This window comes from Sarcophilus harrisii, chromosome 1 (assembly GCF_902635505.1).
Source record: "Sarcophilus harrisii chromosome 1, mSarHar1.11, whole genome shotgun sequence".
Taxonomy (NCBI): Eukaryota; Metazoa; Chordata; class Mammalia; order Dasyuromorphia; family Dasyuridae; genus Sarcophilus; species Sarcophilus harrisii.
This window is the reverse complement of record NC_045426.1, coordinates 171,010,886-171,031,094: the sequence shown is the minus strand read 5'-3', so window position 1 is coordinate 171,031,094 and position 20,209 is coordinate 171,010,886. Positions and strand designations below refer to the sequence as shown.

The 20,209-nt window shown below is 33.6% G+C and overlaps 1 protein-coding gene across 2 annotated transcripts in view; it reads right to left on the bottom strand.

The window, feature by feature from the left end:
• Positions 1 to 20,209, bottom strand: part of CCDC125 (coiled-coil domain containing 125) — a 60,656-nt gene that overhangs the window by 15,298 nt on the left and 25,149 nt on the right. For both annotated transcript variants that reach the window (XM_023496097.2, XM_003759891.4), the window contains 4 exons: positions 19,038 to 19,123; positions 17,434 to 17,516; positions 9,335 to 9,447; positions 5,940 to 6,047 (listed from right to left, as the gene is read on the bottom strand). In XM_023496097.2, coding sequence (XP_023351865.1) covers positions 5,940 to 6,047; positions 9,335 to 9,447; positions 17,434 to 17,516; positions 19,038 to 19,123 — 390 coding nt within the window. The remainder of the gene's footprint in view (positions 1 to 5,939; positions 6,048 to 9,334; positions 9,448 to 17,433; positions 17,517 to 19,037; positions 19,124 to 20,209) is intronic.

Here is a 20,209-nt window from a genome sequence, read left to right as displayed (position 1 = left end):
TTCGATTCGGAAAATCCTGAGTTCAAATATTATATCAAGAAATTTACTACTGGGCAAGTCATTTAATCTCTGTTTGCCTTAGTTTCTCCATCTTAAAATGAAGATACAATAGCACACATCTCAGGATTGTTGTGAGGATCAAAAGTTAACATATGTAAAGTACTTTGCAAAGCCTTAAAAGCACTATTATAACTACTAAGTATTATTATACTACAAGCACTATTTATAAATGCTGTTTTCTCATCTGTAAATTGAAGATAATAATATCTATAGTGCCTACTTCAAAGGGTTGTTGTAAAGAACCAAATATAGCAAGTGCTTTGTAAATCATAAAAAAACACATGCATGTTAGTCATAATTTTAATTATCACTACTGTATGTCATAAGTGCTGGAACACTGCAGCCTGCTCCTGCCCACTATGTGTCATTCCATGGCCCTTTGGATTGTTTCTAATTTTAATTCTTTTGAGGTCTTCATGTTCTCTGACTCACAGCAATATAGCATCACTGGGAAAATTATAATTGGTATTAATAAGATGGCCATTCTTGGCAGCAGACTGTGAAAGTAGTCTTTCATATTTAAAATGGATTTTTCTGAGAAATTTTTTATTTAATTTGGAACTCAAAATTTTAAAATGTTAAAAGTTGTTTCACCTGCAACTGGAGGAAAATAAAATTCTAAATAGAGAATAAATAAATAGAAATATTTTAACTTATTTCAAACAATGTGAAATTAGTCCAATGCCATTTGTGACTAGGAACATGTGGAGAGCCTCATCATCAAACAGAAATGCTTTTTTTTTTAATTTATATTTTTCTTACTTGGGACATACATCTTTCATGATATTAAAAATTTCTGGTATCATATGCATGCACATACAAACACACACACACACACACACACACACACACACAGTGTCTCAAAAGTCTTTAGGGCATTTAAGCTACTAAAGCTGCCCTAAGATTTACACTCTTCATACACACTCAAGTAAAATAATGATAATAATAAGTCTTTATAACATACATTTAACATGCCTCTAAGATGAGTCTACTTCCATAGAAAGTAACTTATCCAAGATTTTTTATCGTTCAGTTATTTCAATCATGTTCAACTCTTTGTGACCCCATTTGGGGTTTTGTTGACAAAAATACTAAAGTGGTTTACCATTTCCTTCTTCAGCTCATTTTATAGATGAAGAAACTGAGGCAAATAAGGTTCACACAGCTAGTAAATGTGTGAGATCACAAACTCAGGAAGATGAGTCTACCTGACTCCAGGCCTGGTCCTCTATCCACTGTACCACCTGACTGCCAAAAGCAAGGTCTAGGAGTTCTCTTTTTTAAAAAAATACAGCCTTTCCCATTAAAACACAAAAACTTGACTTAAATAGCTTATATTGTATAACATTTTAAGTATTTCTATTGATTTAAGATCCTGAAGAAATCATTCAACAATATACTCTGAGACTTTTATTTTTATTTTGTTGTGTCCTAAACACATTCCCATTGGTTTTAAGCCCTTGTCTTTCAGTACCTTGCTCTAAAATCATGTCAGGCATGTTCAGTTCAATAATGATGCTTATCATAATTATAAACGTCCCAGCTTTATCTTTGCTAATTAACTTTGGCACCATGCTGTCTGAAAGGTTTCAGCACTCCTTTGCATTTTTCTGTCTGTTGATATGTCACTTTTATCTTCTTAAGTTTCATCATTCACTCCCTTCTCTGAATCAAATTTCTCTTTGAAATGAAAACTATCTCTTTTGACTTCAAAATTAATTGTATTACTGCATGGGGAAAACAGAGTTTATATTTCTAATATTAATTAATCACATGCTACTCTTCCTCTCAAAAATCTTTCCAATAATGTTCCGAGGACTGCAAACTCAAAATGATATAGTAGCTAAAATAACTATGATTAAGAACATGAATTAATTAATTACACTAAAAGGGCACAGCTTTCAGGAATTTGAAGGCAATAATCTCATGGTACTCAGACCCCATTTGGAGTATCTTGTTTTGTTCTAGGTGCCACAATTTAAGAGAGACAACATGCAGAACAGAATCAGGGAATACTGAAGTCAGTCTAAGCTTGATGTTAGTAAAAATTTCTAACAATTAAATTTTTTTTAAAAAGAGTCGCCTAGAGAGGTAGTAGTGTTCCCCTCCCCAGAAATCTTCATACAACCACTTTTCTAGCCTGTTATAAGGGGATTACTTTCATGTATTAGTTGGACTAGACAATCACTGAAGTCCCTTCCAAATCTCAAATTTCCTAATTCCATGAACCCTGAATTGATTAACTAGCCTTGTGTATGTACCCTGTGAATATGTCATTATCAAAGCTCTATGTCAATCAGTCAGTCAATAAGTATTTATTATACTTATTAATTAAATGACATCAGAAACTATGTGCTAAGTGCTAGGGATACAAGGAAAAAGAAAAAGCAATCCCTGGTCCCAAGGAGCTTACATTCTAATGGGGCAACATGTTCACACATATGCATGCATGTGTGGACATACACAATACAAACATATAGACATATATGCAAATAATACTGAGATATACACATATATACATATAGGTTGTTGTTTAGTCATTTCAGTCATGTACAATTGCTCATGACTCCAATGGGGTTTTCTTGGCAAAGATACTGGCGTGGTGGCCCATTTCCTTCTCCAGGTGATTTTACAGATGAGGAAACTGAGGCAGACAAGGTGAAGTAACTTGCCCACAGTCACACAATTAGTAAGTTTCTGAAACAGATATAAACTTAGAGAGATGAGTCTTCATTCTAGTCTTTATGCATTGTGCCATCTTGCTACCATATATGTGCGTGCACACACACACACACACACACACATACACACATACATACAGAAACATAAATATACAAATATCACTGAAATACACACACTTATATATCCTTACACTCACACACATATACAGAAACATAAATATACAAATATGATTGAAATACACACATGTATATACCCTTACAAACACATACATAGAAACATAAATATACAAACATCACTGAAATACATACATGTATATACTCTTACACACACACAGAAATATAAATATACAAATATCACTGTAATAAACACATGTATATACTCTGATACACACATACAGAAACATAAATATACAAATATCACTGAAATATACACATGTATATACTCTTACACACACATACAGAAACATAAATATACAAATAAATATCACTGTAATACACACATGTAATATACCCTTACACACACACACATACAGAAACATAAAAATACAAATGTCACTGAAATACACATATGTATGTATTCTTACACACACACAGAAACATAAATATACAAATATGACTGTAATAAACACATGTATATACTCTTACACACACATACAGAAACATAAATATATAAATATCATTGAAATACACACATGTAATATACACACACACATATACAGAAAAACAAATATACAAATATCACTGAAATATACACATGTAATATACCCTTACATACACACACATACAGAAACATAAATATGCAAGTATCACTGAAATACACAGACTTATATACCCTTACACACATACACATATACAGAAACATCAATATACAAATGTCACTGAAATACACACATGTATATACCCTTACAAACACATACATAGAAACAAAAATATACAAATATCACTGAAATACACATACATATATACCTTTACAGCACTTACAAAGAAACATACAAATATCACTGAAATACACACATGTAAATACACTCACACACAGAAAAACAAATATATAAATATCACTGAAATACACACACATATATACCTTTACAAACACTTTCAAAGAAACATATACAAATATCACTGAAATACACATGTATATATGCTTACACACACATATATAGAAACATAAATATACAAATATCACTCAAATACACACATGTACACACACACACACAACACACACATACACCTATCAGTTCTAGTTTTAAGGTCAGGAAGACCTGAGTTTAAATACCACCTTTGATGGGTTCCAGTAGTACCAGGTTTCAAACTAGTGATCATCAAAACTAATAGTACTGACTAGAAACAAAAAGGAAGTAAAATGATAGAATGGATTAGCTATACCACATATAGAAACTCACCAAAACAGTACCATAGAGTTTGATAAACCCCAAAATTTTTGGAATAGCTTGTGAAAAATAGAAATATGGAAGGTGAAATGCTGAATACTAAAAACAGGTAATCCAGTTTGACTGAATGAAGAGTATATAAATGGAAGCAAAATAAAGAATTTCTAGACTTATATAGCTTATACAGAATAAAATAGTAGTAGACTATTACTTACTAGAAGTTGTAGGAGTAGTAGTAACAGTAGCCATATTACTAGTATGGCTAGTAGTAGTCCTACTGTGAAGATATCATAATTAAAGCATTTATACTTTTTCGTAGAGACAACAAGGAAACCAACGATGGTTTTTGCACAGAGAAGGGAGAGGGTCAGTTTATTTTGACAACTGAATAGAAGATAGATTTGAGAGAAGACTGTAAGTAGGAAAACCAGTTAAGAAACTGGTAATGAGTAATTGGACCTGAACTAGTGTTTAGGCACCATGAATGAGGGGGAGAAATGTGACGGAAGTAAAAACAATAGGATTTGTTACCTAGCTGGATATGAAAAGAGAGGAAGAAAGTAAAATAAAAAATAGCTGTAAAGCTAAACATGTGGGTGACTAGTGGAGATATGGAGTGAGGTGTTATTTACATAAAGATTATAGCTACATAATAACTAAAATTAGATAACCAAATATATGGATACAGGAAAAAAGAGAAGAATGGAAAAGATAGAGCCTTGAATGTTTACAGTTTGTTAGGAGGATGACATTCTGGCAAAAGAGACCAAAAAATATTCCAGAAGTTGAAAAGCCATACTTTAAGAAGTTTGGGCTAATGGATAATGCACTAGATTTGAAATGGGGTAACTTGGGTTCAAATCCTGCCTTGGACACTATGGGACTTGGGACAAGTGCCTCCATTTTCTCATCTGTAAAATGGAGAGGGTGGGTTTGGTGGTCTCTAAAACTTCCCACTCCAAATCTATAATTAATTCTATGACAGTTATAACATATAAACCAATGCAAAAGAGGGTGTTCACAAAGAGATAGTCCACAATGTCAGAAACAAAGGTCGAAAATGATGAAGATGATGAAGAGACCTGTGGATTTAGGGATAAAGGATTCGTGAGTGACCTTTGAGAGCACTTTTTCAATAGAATAGTGTGGTCAGACTGCCTGGAGTGGGCTAGTATTGGTTACCAAGAGCTTGACAGTGAAGTGAAAGGGAGAGAGAGAAAATGACAGTTCATGAGAATGGCAGGACCACTTATATTTTGCATCTAAAACAATTCTCTGAGGTACCAATCTATATTAATAGAGGAAGTTTCCTCCCTGTTAGTTTTCTATACTAGTGAAATCATTTTTGTTGTAGAATCATTTCATTCATGCCTGATTTTTTGTGAATTGTTTCAGGATTTTCTTGGCAAAAATACTGGAGTATTTGCCATTTCCTTCTCCAGCTCATTTTACCTATGAGGAAACTGAGGCAAATAGGGTTAAGTGATTTGTCCAGAATCACATAACTAGTGAGTCTCTGAGGTAGAATTTGAATTCAGCTTTTACTTAACTTCAGGCCCATTATTGTACCCATGTATAACCTAGCAGCCCCAGGGAAATTATAGGATCCGTTTTTTAAAAATTCTAATGAAGCAACAGCCAATATGTTAGTCAATCATACTACTGAGAACATTTTAAATCTCAGCAGTTAACATTTCTCACCATGAAAAAAGTCAATACAAATGTGACTTTTCCATTAATACCAATGTCTTAAAATGGAGAAATAAGGCACAGTTAACAGTTAAAACCATTTGACTAAACTAAGAGTTACCTCTTGCTTCTGCTGAAGAAGCTGTTTTCTAGCAGCTGCAGCTGTCTTAGCACAGGAACAAGGTTGTCCTCCAGGATGGTTACAGATGCAAGCCCCAAGTACTGCCAGCTGTGAATTAAAAGCACCCAGTCAAAATATATAGAGAATTGACTCTAATTTATAAGAAATCAAGCCATTCTCCAATTGATAAATGGTCAAAGGATAAAAACAGACAATTTTCAGATGATGAAATTGAAACTATTACCACTCATATGAAAGGGTGTTCCAAATCGCTTTTTTTCAGAGAAATGCAAATTCAGACAACTCTGAGATATCACTACATACCTGTCAGATTGGCTAAGACGACAGGAAAAAAGAATGATGAATGTTGGAGGGGATGCGGGAAAACTGGGACACTGATGCATTATTGGTGAAGTTGTGAACTTGGAATCCAACCATTCTGGAGAACAATCTGGAATTATGCCCAAAAAGTGATCAAAACTGTGCATACCCTTTGATCCAGCAGTGCTACTACTGGACTTATACCCCGAGGAGATACTAAAGATGGGAAAGGAACCTGTATGTGCCAAAATGTTTGTGGCAGCCCTGTTTGTAGTGGCCAGAAACTGGAAAATGGATGGATGCCCATCAATTGGAGAATGGTTGGGTAAATTGTGGTATACGATTGTTATGGAATATTATTGTTCTGTAAGAAATGACCAGCAGGATGAATACAGAGAGGCTTGGAGAGACTTACATGAACTGATGCTGTGTGAAATGAGAAGAACCAGGAGATCATTATATATATCAACAACGATACTGTATGAAGAGGTAATCTGATGGAAGTGGATTTCTTTGACAAAGAGATCTAATTCAGTTTCAATTGATCAATGATGGACAGAAGCAGCTACACCCCAAGAAAGAACACTGGGAAATGAATGTAAACTGTTTGCATTTTTGTTTTTCTTCCTGGGTTATTTCTACCTTCTGAATCCGATTCTCCCTGTGCAACAAGAGAACTGTTCGGTTCTGTACACATATATTGTATCTAGGATATACTGCAACATATTAACATGTACAGGACTGCTTGCCATCTGGGGGAGGGGGTGGAGGGAGAGAGGGGAAAAATCGGAACAGAAGTGAGTGCAAGGGATAATGTTGTAAAAAATTACCCTGGCATGGGTTCTGTCAATAAAAAGTTATTATAAAAAAAAAACAAGGACTCAGTCACTAAATGTCATTTGTAGCACATCATTCACAATCATTATTTAAAGAAACTGAAAAGGGAAAGACATAAATCATACATAAGATTCCATGATATCACGGAGAATTAACAACTAGGGGGGATAAAAATCTTATTTACTTGGAATATAATAAAATCAAACCTATCTCCCCTCTTTTCCATATCAATGTCTTCAAATACTGGCAACAACTTCCTATACCTACTTATCTTCAGAAGGAATGTGGTCTAATTATGCTTTTAGTTTTCAAATTTTCATCTATTAATTTCTTTGTGTTTTTCTCTGGTTTTTCTCTGGTACTTCAACTATATCCATTCTTGACCATTATCAAAATGTGTGTACTAAGGAAGGCATTGGTCATGTTCAGGGGGTGGTGAATAGTCCAGTTCAATTAGAACAGAACATGCAAAAGGAGAACAAGGGGACAAAAATTTAATTTTAAATATTTATCTGTACAAAACATAACTGACTACAAAATCTCAATCACATAAAAATTTGTAAATATGAATAGAAAAGATTTTTTGTATTAGTCACTGTGCTGAAATTATCCATGTCCCCTTTCATCAAGAGTAACTGTATTTCATTCTCAGATTCCTACCAGTAATTGTGTAGAGACCTAGGTACTTGAGCTACTTGTCCATTAGAGTCTCCCTTTCTGTATAAGAATTAAGACATCACTCTTTTAGTCTTTTCTTAAATCTAATTTCTTTCATTTTTCTTATTGCTATTTTTTCAACCATTCAAATAATGTTATCATTCTTTTCTAAGTTTTACATGTTCCTGATATATTGAGGATCGGATAATAAGAGCATTATTATATGGGAATAACTATATTATATGTATAATTATTTTATATTAATTATGAAATTACTGTGCATTAATAAATAATATATTGATAATAAATGTCATTTGTGTGTGTACATATGTGTATATACACATATATATTGTTGTTTGCCCTTCATTTTCAAAGAAGACCAATGATATAGGATGTGTGATGCATGAATAGCATCCATATCACAGTAAATTGTTTCAACACACACACATATATTCATTTTAGATATATGTGTATGTGTGTGTGAGCATGTATGTATGTGCGTGCATGTAAAGATAACCAGGATTCTATTATCCTTTTCCCAGAATTCTATTATCCTTTTAACTTCTTAACAACAATTTTATGCCAAAAAACACACACAACTTTGTTTGTTAAGAATTCACATAATATTATATTATATATTAATAACTTTTGTCCTGGAATTTGCAGGGAAGCCTGACACTCCAAATCATAGTGCTGTAACAACCATTAAAAAAAAAAAAAAAAAACTACAACACAGTCAACAGAATCATTGAAGCAGAAAATTTTTGTCCAATCTAACTAAGCAAGGTTGCTCTCTCTCACCCCAGGTGTGAAGAGACTAAAGTCAAATCAAGAAGCATTTATTAAGTGCCTAAATATGCCAGAAACTGTATTAAGTGCTAGGGATACAAAGAAAGGCAAAAAAAACAAAAAACAAAAAACAGTATCTGTTTTGAAAAAGCTCACTGAAGAGCTAAGAAGCCAACATGCAAACAACTATGGGCAAGCAAGATCTATCCAGGATAAAACAAAGGTGATGTGAGAAGCCAGACTGCCACTGTTTTGTTTTGTTAATGTTTTTCTTTAATTTTGTTGTTATTTAATGTTTAGTTAATATTTTATTTTTTGTGTTTATTGTTTATTTTTAATGTTCGTTTAATATTTTATTTTTCCCCTGATTACATGTAAAAACAATTTTTAACATTTGCTTTTTAAAATTTTGAATTCCAAATTCTTTCCTTCCCTCTCTCCTTTCTTCCTCATTGAGAGGACAAGGATTTAGATATAGGTTATACATGTGTAGTTATGAAAAACATACTTCCATATTAGTTATGTTGTGTCACTGCATTTTTTTTTTTATTTTGGGGGGAAGGTAAGGCAATTAGGGTTAAGTGACTTGCTCTGGGTCACACAAATAAGAAGTGTTAAGTGTCTGAGACTGGGTTTAAACTCAAGTGCAACATTTAGCTATCCCTTTGTTCTTTTTTTTTTATTTTTTACTTTTTTTTTCCATTTTAAAATCTAAAGGAAATAAAAGAAAAAGAGGAAAAGATTTTTTTCTCTCTCAAACCCCATGCTTTTCAAAATTCTTACACACTTACTTCCAGACCTGTAACTTCTGTAGGGTCACCTTTAAGGCTCATGTTTTCCTGAACAAGCTTCTGCTGTTTTATATCAAGCATTGCAACAGACTCCAGGCACTGCTGATTCAGAGCTAGGGAAGAGAACAAGATAAATGAGATTATCTTGCCAAGGCTATGCCATAAACCACAGTCATTCCCTGAGAGATGACATAAATCCTCTAAGGCATTATTCTAGTCAAAAACATTTATTAAATGATTACTATATTCTTGGTTTTGTGAAGGATTTTTAAAAATCATCAAAATAAGATCTCCACCCCTCCTCAGGGAACTTGCAGTTAGTTATAGAAAGAAGCAAGCCACAGTGAGTCATAATGCAATGTGGAGGAGGAGGAAAAGAATGCCATGAGTGCACAGAAGAGGGAGAGAGAACTTCTGGGATAGGAGAATCAGGGAAAGGTTAATAGGGCAGTTGGCATTGGGACCACATATCAAATGCCAAGTAGGACAAGGACAAGTAGAAATGGTGGGGTTAGGGGGAGGATCTCAGGCTAGAGAAGAAGGTGTTCTAAGGTAGAGGCAGGAAGGCACTAGTCATGTGTGGGGGAGGTGAACATATTCAATTAGAACATAACATTCAAAGGGAGAACAAGGGGGCAGGTGAAAGGAGAAAGGTGGTTTTGGTCAGAGAATGGAAGGATACCTTCTATAATATGGACTTGATTCTGCTATGTAATAGGGAGTCATTGAGGGTTTTTTGAGCAACAGAGCAACTTGAGTGCTTTAGGACCATGATTCTGGCAGCAGAATGTGGAATTGACTATGGGGAAAGAGAATATATGGGAAGCAAAGGTAACTTTAGGCAATGATAGCAAAACCCAGAGAAAGAAGGAGGGCTTGGGATAGCGGCATTGGGAATGGAAGACGGAGTTGACAAAATGGGGTTGACTGAATCTGAAGGATAAGTGAATTTGGCATTATGCATTACTAAGTATTATAGAAGGGATTAAATGAGAGAAGAGTTGTGAAAGGGTATTATAAAGCATAGAGCATTAAATAAATATACATTACTGTTGCTATGAACAATATGGATATGTTCTAATTATTCAACCCTAGAACTGACTCATTTATGGAAATTATTCCAATTTTTCAGGTTAAAAACTCTCCAATAACATACAATCTTAAATGGCTGGAGATAATTTCACCAAAGAATTTGACAACTGTGGTACTTACCCAATAACAGAATCTTAAGATAAATGGTGGCAAATTATCTACCTAACCAGCCTTGTTTATATTTTTTATTGGTCACATTTTTTATAAATCATATGAATGAAACTGAACTTTTCCCTATTATGTGGTAGAAGATTTAAATAAAGCAGTTTTATTTTTTGGAATTTTTGGAACTATTTTAATTCAAGAGGATTTTCACCACCTCACTCCACACTCTTAACATAGATACTACCTGTGAAGACAGAATTCACATTGAGGCACTTGGAATAATCTAAATATGTGATTTATAAAGAGAAGAGAATTTTAATGTTTAAAACTACTCTGAAGGGGCAGCAAAATGGCACAGTGGATAGAGTACCAGCCCTGAAGTGAGGAAGACCTGAGTTCAAATCTGATCTCAGACACTTAACATTTCCTAGCTGTGTGACCCTGGGGGTAAGATAACCAAACTTTTTTTGTGAAGTCTATGGATTCCTTCTAAGAATAATATTTTTAAATGCATAAAACAAAATATACAATAAGCTATATCAGATTGCTCACTATCTTGGGGGAGGAGGAGGGAAAAAAATTTGGAATTCAAAATTTTACAAAAATGAATGCTGAAAACTCTTTATATATAATTGGAAAAAATAAAATATTAAGTGAAAAAATAAAATACAAAAATTTAAAAGGAAAACGAATTATATTGAAATGATAATTTAATTTTCCCCTTAAAATATATGTGCAACAGACTACATAGGCATCCATGAACCTAATGTTAAAGACTTATGACCAAGATGATTTTCTTTCTTCTTTCAACCTAGTAGTTTATTAGGATTTAACAGATTTAACTGTAGGTGGATATAATCCTATTTCCTCTTTTTAACCTTTACTGATAGCTGTGTCTCCTGAATGAAATTCAGGATCACCCAAAAAATGGCTTAGCTACCCACACAGGAAAAAAACAATTTTTTTTAAAAAATCCAAAACCCAACCACTATACACACACACACACACACACACGCACATGCACATGCACATGCACATGCACATGCACATACACATATATTTGTGTCTGATAGTAGCTATATTTTGGTGGGAAATGAGCAGGGAAGGACAAAAAAGAAATTTATATAATTACTATTATATATTTAAAAGAAATAGTATATTTGCATTTTCATGTGCAATCATCTATTACACTATTTTATAGAAGAACTTGTTTATTGCATAAATTAAAATTTTTATATACACACACACACACACACACACACACACACACATCACAGGAAGTCCAGGAATGAAAGAATTACATTCTATATCACATGGAATAATATCCATTTGAACATTTTAAATAGACAAAACCTGCACATTTTCTTATGAATTTCTGCCTAGAAATGCTTGATTATCTCTCTATCTATCTGTCTATGTCAACAATTTCTGTCTAAGATTGTACTGTCAAACTCCAATATGAACAGATCCCTGCAGCCCACATTTTGACTTGGAAAACCGAATATTAACATTATCTGTGTTAGACTGTAATTTTATTTATTTTGTTAAATATCTCCCAGTTTAGACTTTAATTTGATTCTGGCCACATTAGGGAGTTTTACAGGCTGCTTTTGGGTCAAAAGTTCAACATCTCTCGTCTAAGACATATATACTGATGGATGAGTGACAATATCTTGATGGATGAATTCTCTTGTGTTACACACGAGCACATATGTACACACACACACAAATCCCAAGGCTATCTAAGATGTCTCATCATGCAATGGTTGTGGCTCATATAAAGAGCTCAATAAATATTTGTTTAATTGATTGATTGATCAATTGAAACCTTTACATCAAAGGGAAAACTGAAACAGGTCTCTGTCACCTCAGAAAGGTTTCAAATATAGTCATAATATCAAAAAAAAGCCTGCTTTTCTAAAACCAGCATATTTCACTAAAGAAAGGTTGGCTCAATACCAACAGACTGGACCTTGGTGGGAAATTTTTTGGCCATGACAATCCAGAATACAAAGAAAAGTACAAAAGGTTCTCAGTCTTGTGCTGCCTGTCTATTTATTTTAATGATAGTAATAAGAATAAAAAGAGACAGAGATAGTAGGAATCATGTGGTTTTTAGACTCTCATTAAAAATATTAAATTGGTTATAGATATTTAAAATATAAAATGTGAGCTCCTTGACCAATGACTAACTAGTGAGCATATTACCAGAGGAACTGAGTCATATTAATCTTGCCCTTCCTTGATATAAATGAAGCCAGATGATAAAAGGAAGTTGCTACTAAATGGAAGGATGGTTCATAGTTAATCCTCAGAGATGCCAATTAGAAAATTGGCAGAGCTGCTTTTATTATGCATCCAAAGGCAACAAAAATGTTTCATGGGACAGTTAGTCATCTCAAATTGCAGTGCTCATGGTAAGTGTTTTCAGGGAGACAACTGTGAAAATTGTAGCTTATTTATCAAAATCTGTCACAAAGGAATAAAGACACAGAGAAATTTTATGAAGAACTTGTTAACACCCTAAAAATTAAATCAAAATATATTTTGACATGAGATAACTTGAATTCAAAGGAGAGAATATATAAGGACAGTGAAAAATGTTTAAAAATAACTTTGAGAGGTCAAAGGCCCTGAGATTACACAAAATACTCATAATTTTGTTTTTTAAAAAAAGGAGTTTGAGAGGCAAGGTACATAGTGAGCAATAAATAAGGTAAAGAAATGAAACATTTTGATGGATAGAAAATCAATCATTTCAGATGTCAGATTTATTCTTTCTCAAATCAGTTATCACTGCATAGTCAGAACATCAACTTTGAGCAACAAAGATAAAGAAATACAAAACTAGAAGAAAAACGAGAAAAAGATATGTGTGTAATTACATGTGTATAATTAAAACAACTCCAAACACAGATATTTAAATAAGGTATTGATGCCAAGCTAGGAAGTGGATAGAAGAACAGACCCTACTAGGTAATTTCCTAAAGAAGTTTAACTGACAAATTAATTTTCATTAACAAGGAGAACAAATGAATCTAGAAAATACTCCAGATGGTAACATTTGATCTCTAAGAAGAGAAATACGGCAGCCAAGAACAGGTCTGGTCTAGAACAAAACATCTTTGGTAGATCTTTACAGGGAAAGATGGTGAAGATTATAAGTAAATTTGCTTCATAAGGCACTGAGAAACAGAAAAGAGAAAACCAAATTTAGAGACAGCCTAGTGGAAAGGGCTGAAACTTTGAATAGGTGCACTGGAATCAGACATCTGAGCACTTAATACTAATTACCTATTGGACAATACTCTGTTAGCTTATGCTTAGAAAATGGCCCTTCTCATTATTCCATACTGGTTTGATCTTTTGGTGTATACAAAGAATTGTAGAAGGGATTAGGGGATGGAGTAAGACAAGCCAGAGACACTTTGGCAGTGGACAAAGAGAAGGGAGGTTGTGGAGAGCTTGTGTCCATCCCCTTTCGCTTCTATCCCTAAAAACCAAGAATAAAGACCAAGGACTTTTGCTTACCCTGACTCCGGCTGATTTTAAGACATCCAGGGTGCTAACCCAGACTTCACAGCCTAGTTATTAACTCCAACTAAAAAAATCATATGAAAGTCCATAAAAATAGAAAAGTTAAATTAATTTTAACATATTTTCCCCATCAAGAAGAGTGAAACAGTTGACTTTAATATTAAATTCAGTCCTGAATGAATATGCTATTTAAGGAAGTGGAAATGGCACTGAATAAAACAGATGAGTAAAGCAGCTATTCTAGACCAACTATACAATCAGGGCAGCTAGATGGCACTGAACTTGAAATCAGGAAGATCTGAGATTAAATTCATCCTCAGACAATTACTAGCTGTCTGACCAGAGACAAATCTCTTAGTCTCATAACCTCAGTGTTCTCATCTATAAAATGGAAAAATAATATCTACCTTGCAAGGTTGCTGTGAGGGTTAAATGAGACAATAATCACATATTATTTTGCAAATTGTACATTAGTTATATATGAAGGTTATCCGCACTGGAGGTAACAAAATTTTGAGAGCATTAAGGCAGCAACTTGAGACATTTGAAGGAAGAGAAGATACTAAAGACATGAAGGGAAAAAAATTCTTAGATCTTTTTATGACAAAAAGTAGGCCATCAAGAGAATACTGATAATTACTGTTCAACATGCTTACTTTACCATCTCTAAAAGAAAATAGAATAATCAACATATACATGGAAATCATAAGAAAGGAAAGGGCAAACTTTCACAAATAATATTTTATATCGTTCATCTTTACAGTCAAAGTGATTGAAAATTCTAAAGAATCAATATCCCACTGTGTTTTATTGCAGATTAATTATTTCTTTTTAGAAAGTATGGTTCTTTGAAACAAGGCTATGCAAGGGTTATCAAATTATCCGTGCATATGTTTTGAAAATAAAAAGCTTAAAAAAAAAACAGTCCCCTGAAAATTTTTATTCAACAAGGTTTCCCAAATGTCAAAATTACACCAGATTTCATGAAGGATATAACAGCATTCTCTCCCATGACACTCTGATCAATTACATATGACAAGTCATGAATTAGAGAAGCACATGCTTCCTGATGATGCTTGCCATGACAACAGCCAAACAGCATGAGAATCAAAAGATGACTCCCTATAAATGGTGGGGCCCCCCAGATGCTGTGTGTGTGTGTGTGTGTGTGTGTGTGTGTGCTTTTGGTCCTGACCTGTGATTTCAGTAGGATGGTAAACTCCTGATAAGGAAACTCTCTCTACCATTTCATATCAGAAACTTATATAATTTGTTAGTTTTAAAAAGTTATCTAGAGCACAGAGGCTTACAAGTCTTTGCCTAGGTTCACATGACCAAGAGTTGCTTCCTGATTTCTGTTCCCTATCCACCACACTAAGCTGCCTCTCAAATGTTTTGTCATTGTTGATATTTTGCTGATTGCTTCAGGTCCTGTGACAGGGACTTCTCAATAAGCTCAGCTCCATAATTGCTCAAATAGTTCTCCCTAGCTATCCTTATTGGAAGAAGGACATAAATGAAGAATGTTTGTTGTCCAATATGTCACTGGGTGGATATCCTAGAAAGTTGATCTATAGGTACAAATGTATAATACACGAACATATACATATGTATGTGTATGAGTGTATGGATATGATATATGTATAAACATATTTGTATATCTATGTGAATGTGTGCCATTTACCTCATTAAATTATTTGACAAATGAGGAAACTCAGGCAAATAGAGTTAAGTGACTTACCCAGGATTACATAGCTAATAAATGTTTTAGGCCAAATTTTACCTTGGGAAGATGAGACTTCCTGACATCAGGCCTGGTATGCTATTTACTATGCTACCTACTTGCATACACTCACAGCCACACAGATACTACAGATAGATACATATATGCATATAGGTATCATAAACAAATACTTGCACATCATCATCATAGCTAATATTTGTACGGTACTTTAAGGTTAGCAAAATACCTGATAAATATTAATTCATTTCATCCTCACAACAATCCTATGAAGAATGTGCTATTATTATCCTCATTTGAGAGATGAAGAAAAAGAGGCAAAAGAGGTAAAATTACTTGGCCAGTGTCATTTAGCTAGTAAGTGTTTGAGGCAGGATTAAAACAAAAGCACAGGAGGAGATGAGCAGGCTGAATTGTCTTTCTAAAACTATATAATGCTTTCAATGATCCTAAGGTCAATATTCTCCTAGCCACAAGTCATGGGAAACCATCATCTCCAAAGAACTTAAATTAAATGTCAACCCAAGTGCAATAGAGTGTTGGTGTGTGCAGTTTATTTACACATTAACAAGCCAAGAATTCCACTTGAAAAACAGTATAAAGGGTATCATTAGAGAAATGTATACTCAGAAGAAATGAGGCACTAGTCATGGAGAGAGCTTGAGGAATAACCAACAGATAATTCATATGTCTTATCAAAATTCATGCAATTGTCAAGAGAACTAAAAGGTTCCTGACACATTAAGTAGCCCTCCATTTGGGGGAATTATGTAATATTTATGTAATATTTGGGGGAATTTATATATTCAAGTAAATAAATGGGAAATTTCAGAATAGAAAATTATGATATGTAAAGTGTGTCCCAAAAATCTTAGTGCAGTTTTAACTTTAATAGCTTCAAACTACATTAAGACTTTAGGGATATCCTGTATATAGCTAGGTATAAACATGAAATTCTATTACCAAGGGCTCTAAATTACCATCCAAACTCTCTATTGTAATAGAATCTTTGGGGAATGTTCACTGAATCATAAATGTAAGAGTTTTTAAGCTGGTCAAGATCTTAGAGATCATTTAATTCAATCTTCTCATTTTACAGATGAAGAAACTTTGGGACAGAGAAGTTAAATGATTAGCTTAAAGTAGGAAGGGGGTCAGAGCTGGGATTTGAATTCAAAGCTTCTGTTGCTAATTCCAAGAACCTTCATTCTGCAGCATGTTGCTTCCCTCTTGCTTGAGATAAATAAACCATTGGCTGCACTGGAAACTTTTTGTTTATATTTTTTGTTATATGAGAATTTCTGCCATGATGATAGTTGTGATATGGAATTTGACCTTTATCATAAAATCACATTGTCATTTATCCTACATTTAAAGGATATTCAATTCTTCCAAACTCAATATTAGGCTACAAAAAATAAATCATTAAATTGACCAATGGAGTTTTTAGTTCTCCCAGTTTATCAAATAATTATACACTGAGAAGAATAGGAATATGTGTGGCTCTGTCAAAAATCATGAAATGTACCTTTCATTAGTAGATTTCTACTAATTATGTAACTTCATAATTTTCACTAAATCAATATTTAAAACAAAGAATCCTCCAAAAAATGTTTTTACTTACTTGCATTTTCAGACTTAAGCCTTTTGACTTCTTCTGTTCTTAACTTCAGCGTTTCCTTAAGGATTGAATTTTCACAATATACTCTAATGGGAAAAAAAAAAGTCTCATAAATTAATGACTGATGATGCCATTCTTTCAATTGAGTTAAAATACTGTCATCATGATAATTAGAATACAAAAAGTAGTTTTTCATATTTTTAAGTTGTACATATTTTCTACAATATGAATAATACTAAATAAAGACAATTTAATGGAGTGTGGTCATTTTAAAGTGTTCCATTTCTCCTGAATTTACTATAAATTGTTTATTCAAGTAGTAATTCCCTTCAGAAACATCTCTAAGCCTTTGAGTTTTCTGCACAGATCTGCTTTATACTTTTTGTTTCACTCTAGTTTCAGTTCAATCTAATAGACATTTATACATCAGTCAGCACAATCTTTTTTTTTTTTTTTTTTTTAATTTATTTAATAGCCTTTAATTTACAGGATATATACATGGGTAACTTTACAGCATTAACAATTGCCAAACCTCTTGTTCCAATTTTTCACCTCTTACCCCCCCCCACCCCCTCCCCTAAATGGCAGGATAGTCAGCACAATCTTAAAAGAAGTACATAGATAAGGAACATCTTATTTCTTTTTTTCCTTTTAAGAGATAATAATTAGGGGCAGCTACGTAGGTGCTATTATTATCTCCATTTAACAAATAAGGAAACTGTAGAAAGAGGATAAGTGATCTGCTCAAAGTCATACAACTAGTAAAGGTCTTCTAAGGCAGTATTCGAACTCATGTCTTCATGACTGCAAGACTAGCACTTTATACTAGGTAACTCTCCTAGTGAATCACCTCTAATAGAGAAAAGTTGGGAGTATTCATTCCATAGGTTTCTTGGGTTACTGGGAATCGTTTATTTAAAGAAAGGCATGGGGAGAAGAAAGGTGAAGGATAAAGAGGTATTACATTTCATTAGATCATTAAAAATTTATAGAACTTATAACTTAAAATGAATGTCAGAATAGTGATATGGACATGCGGAAATTCTAAGTGTTCTATTTTTAGTATCATCTTCATCCAACAGTCCTTACTATTGCTTAAGAAATTTTAGCAATTCAACTAAAAGAGCTCTCTCTATAAATTCAGAGCAAATTATTTCACTTTCCAATTTAAATCAGCACATAGTTATCAGGTATGAGATAGATAAGTTAATTTCTTAAACAGGTCTGTCTATACTGCCAGAAGAAAGAAGTAGATAGATACATAGATACATAGATAGAAAAACTATCAAATGAAGGAATGAATGAATACTTTTCATTATTATGAGAGCATATTTAACAAAGAAAAAATGCTGTATGTTGGTGACAGCAAAAAAAAGAAGAAAAATTTTATAACGTATAAAAAGTATTTTCATGAAGCAAAATTTAAATACTAAAAAGTACTAACAGTAATTAAAAAAAAAAAAACATGGAACACTGGTAGTAAGAAAATACATAATTATTACTCAGCCATGTTGAGGATTAAAACATCAAGGGAGAAACAGTTAAATTATACTCATTTTGAATATTTTGATTTAAAAAGAAAACTTGTAATATTATAGCATACAAACCTATCATATTTTTGGGCCCAAGATTCCTCTACAGTTTTAAATCTATTATGATCAAATTCAATTTCCCACTGCAGAGCATTTATTTCCTATAGAAAGAAAAAAAAAACATGTCTCATGATTGTGAATAACTAATCATAAACCCACTCTAATCTAATATAAATAACTGGTTAAACTTTTAATTACATGATAAATATTCTCAGTATTACTAAGACTCTTGTTAACCATGATTTCACCTTTAGAGCGGACACATTAAACGTTTCTCTCAGCAATTTCCCCCATAAATGTCCACTTTTCCAGGTGGTTTACACAGTGTGAACTTCAGGAATGAGCATGTGGAATTGCTGATGGTCACTTTCATAAAAGTCTTGATTTTTTCACCTCTTGTTCTCAGTGACATACAATCTGTCTAGCACAGAGGTGGAAAACATCACCAGTAAAAGTTCAAAATTCCTGGACTTGTGTCAATCGATCATGGTATCACCACTGAAGACGGCAATCAAAAATTTTAAAGACCAGTTTAATTTCACATCTAAGTGAATGTGATGGGGGTGAACTCTGAAACTGTGTGCCCTTTAATCTGTAAAAGAAGGGTAATTGGGGTCTCAGGCTGTCCCCTGGGAAAACCATACCTTTCCCAGACAACACCCAGTTATCTGGCCAGAGATGTGATCACACTGTCTATTGGGTTGAAGATTAGTCTGGGACCACTCCCAGTAATGCGAACTCCCAAAATAAGTGATCTCTTTTCAATTGGAGATCTAAACCTGGGGCACTGACAACATTGAAGGAATCTCATCAATTTTGAATTGAACCCCAAGCTTCAGAGGGTTAATAAAAGACAACTCTGAACCCCAAATCTTGGCAAAAGTCCAATACAGGACTATGCTTGCCAAGGAAGTTGTCTTCTTGGAAAAGCCGCCTGCCAGGACTTTTGCCCACTGTGGAGATATTCTCTTCTCAGTATTAATCTTTGTTGCCTTCCTGACAGGACCTTGCTACTAAGAAGTCTGTCTTCCTAGCAAAGCTGATTTCTCAATGCCAAACTCCTAATGAGGAGCTAAGAAAGCTTCTTTCTTAGTAAACAATAAAATTCCCTTTTCTTGCCACTCAGATTTTCAGGTTCATGAATTCTTTCACATTGGACCAAAGGGGATTCCCCATCCCAATTCTCG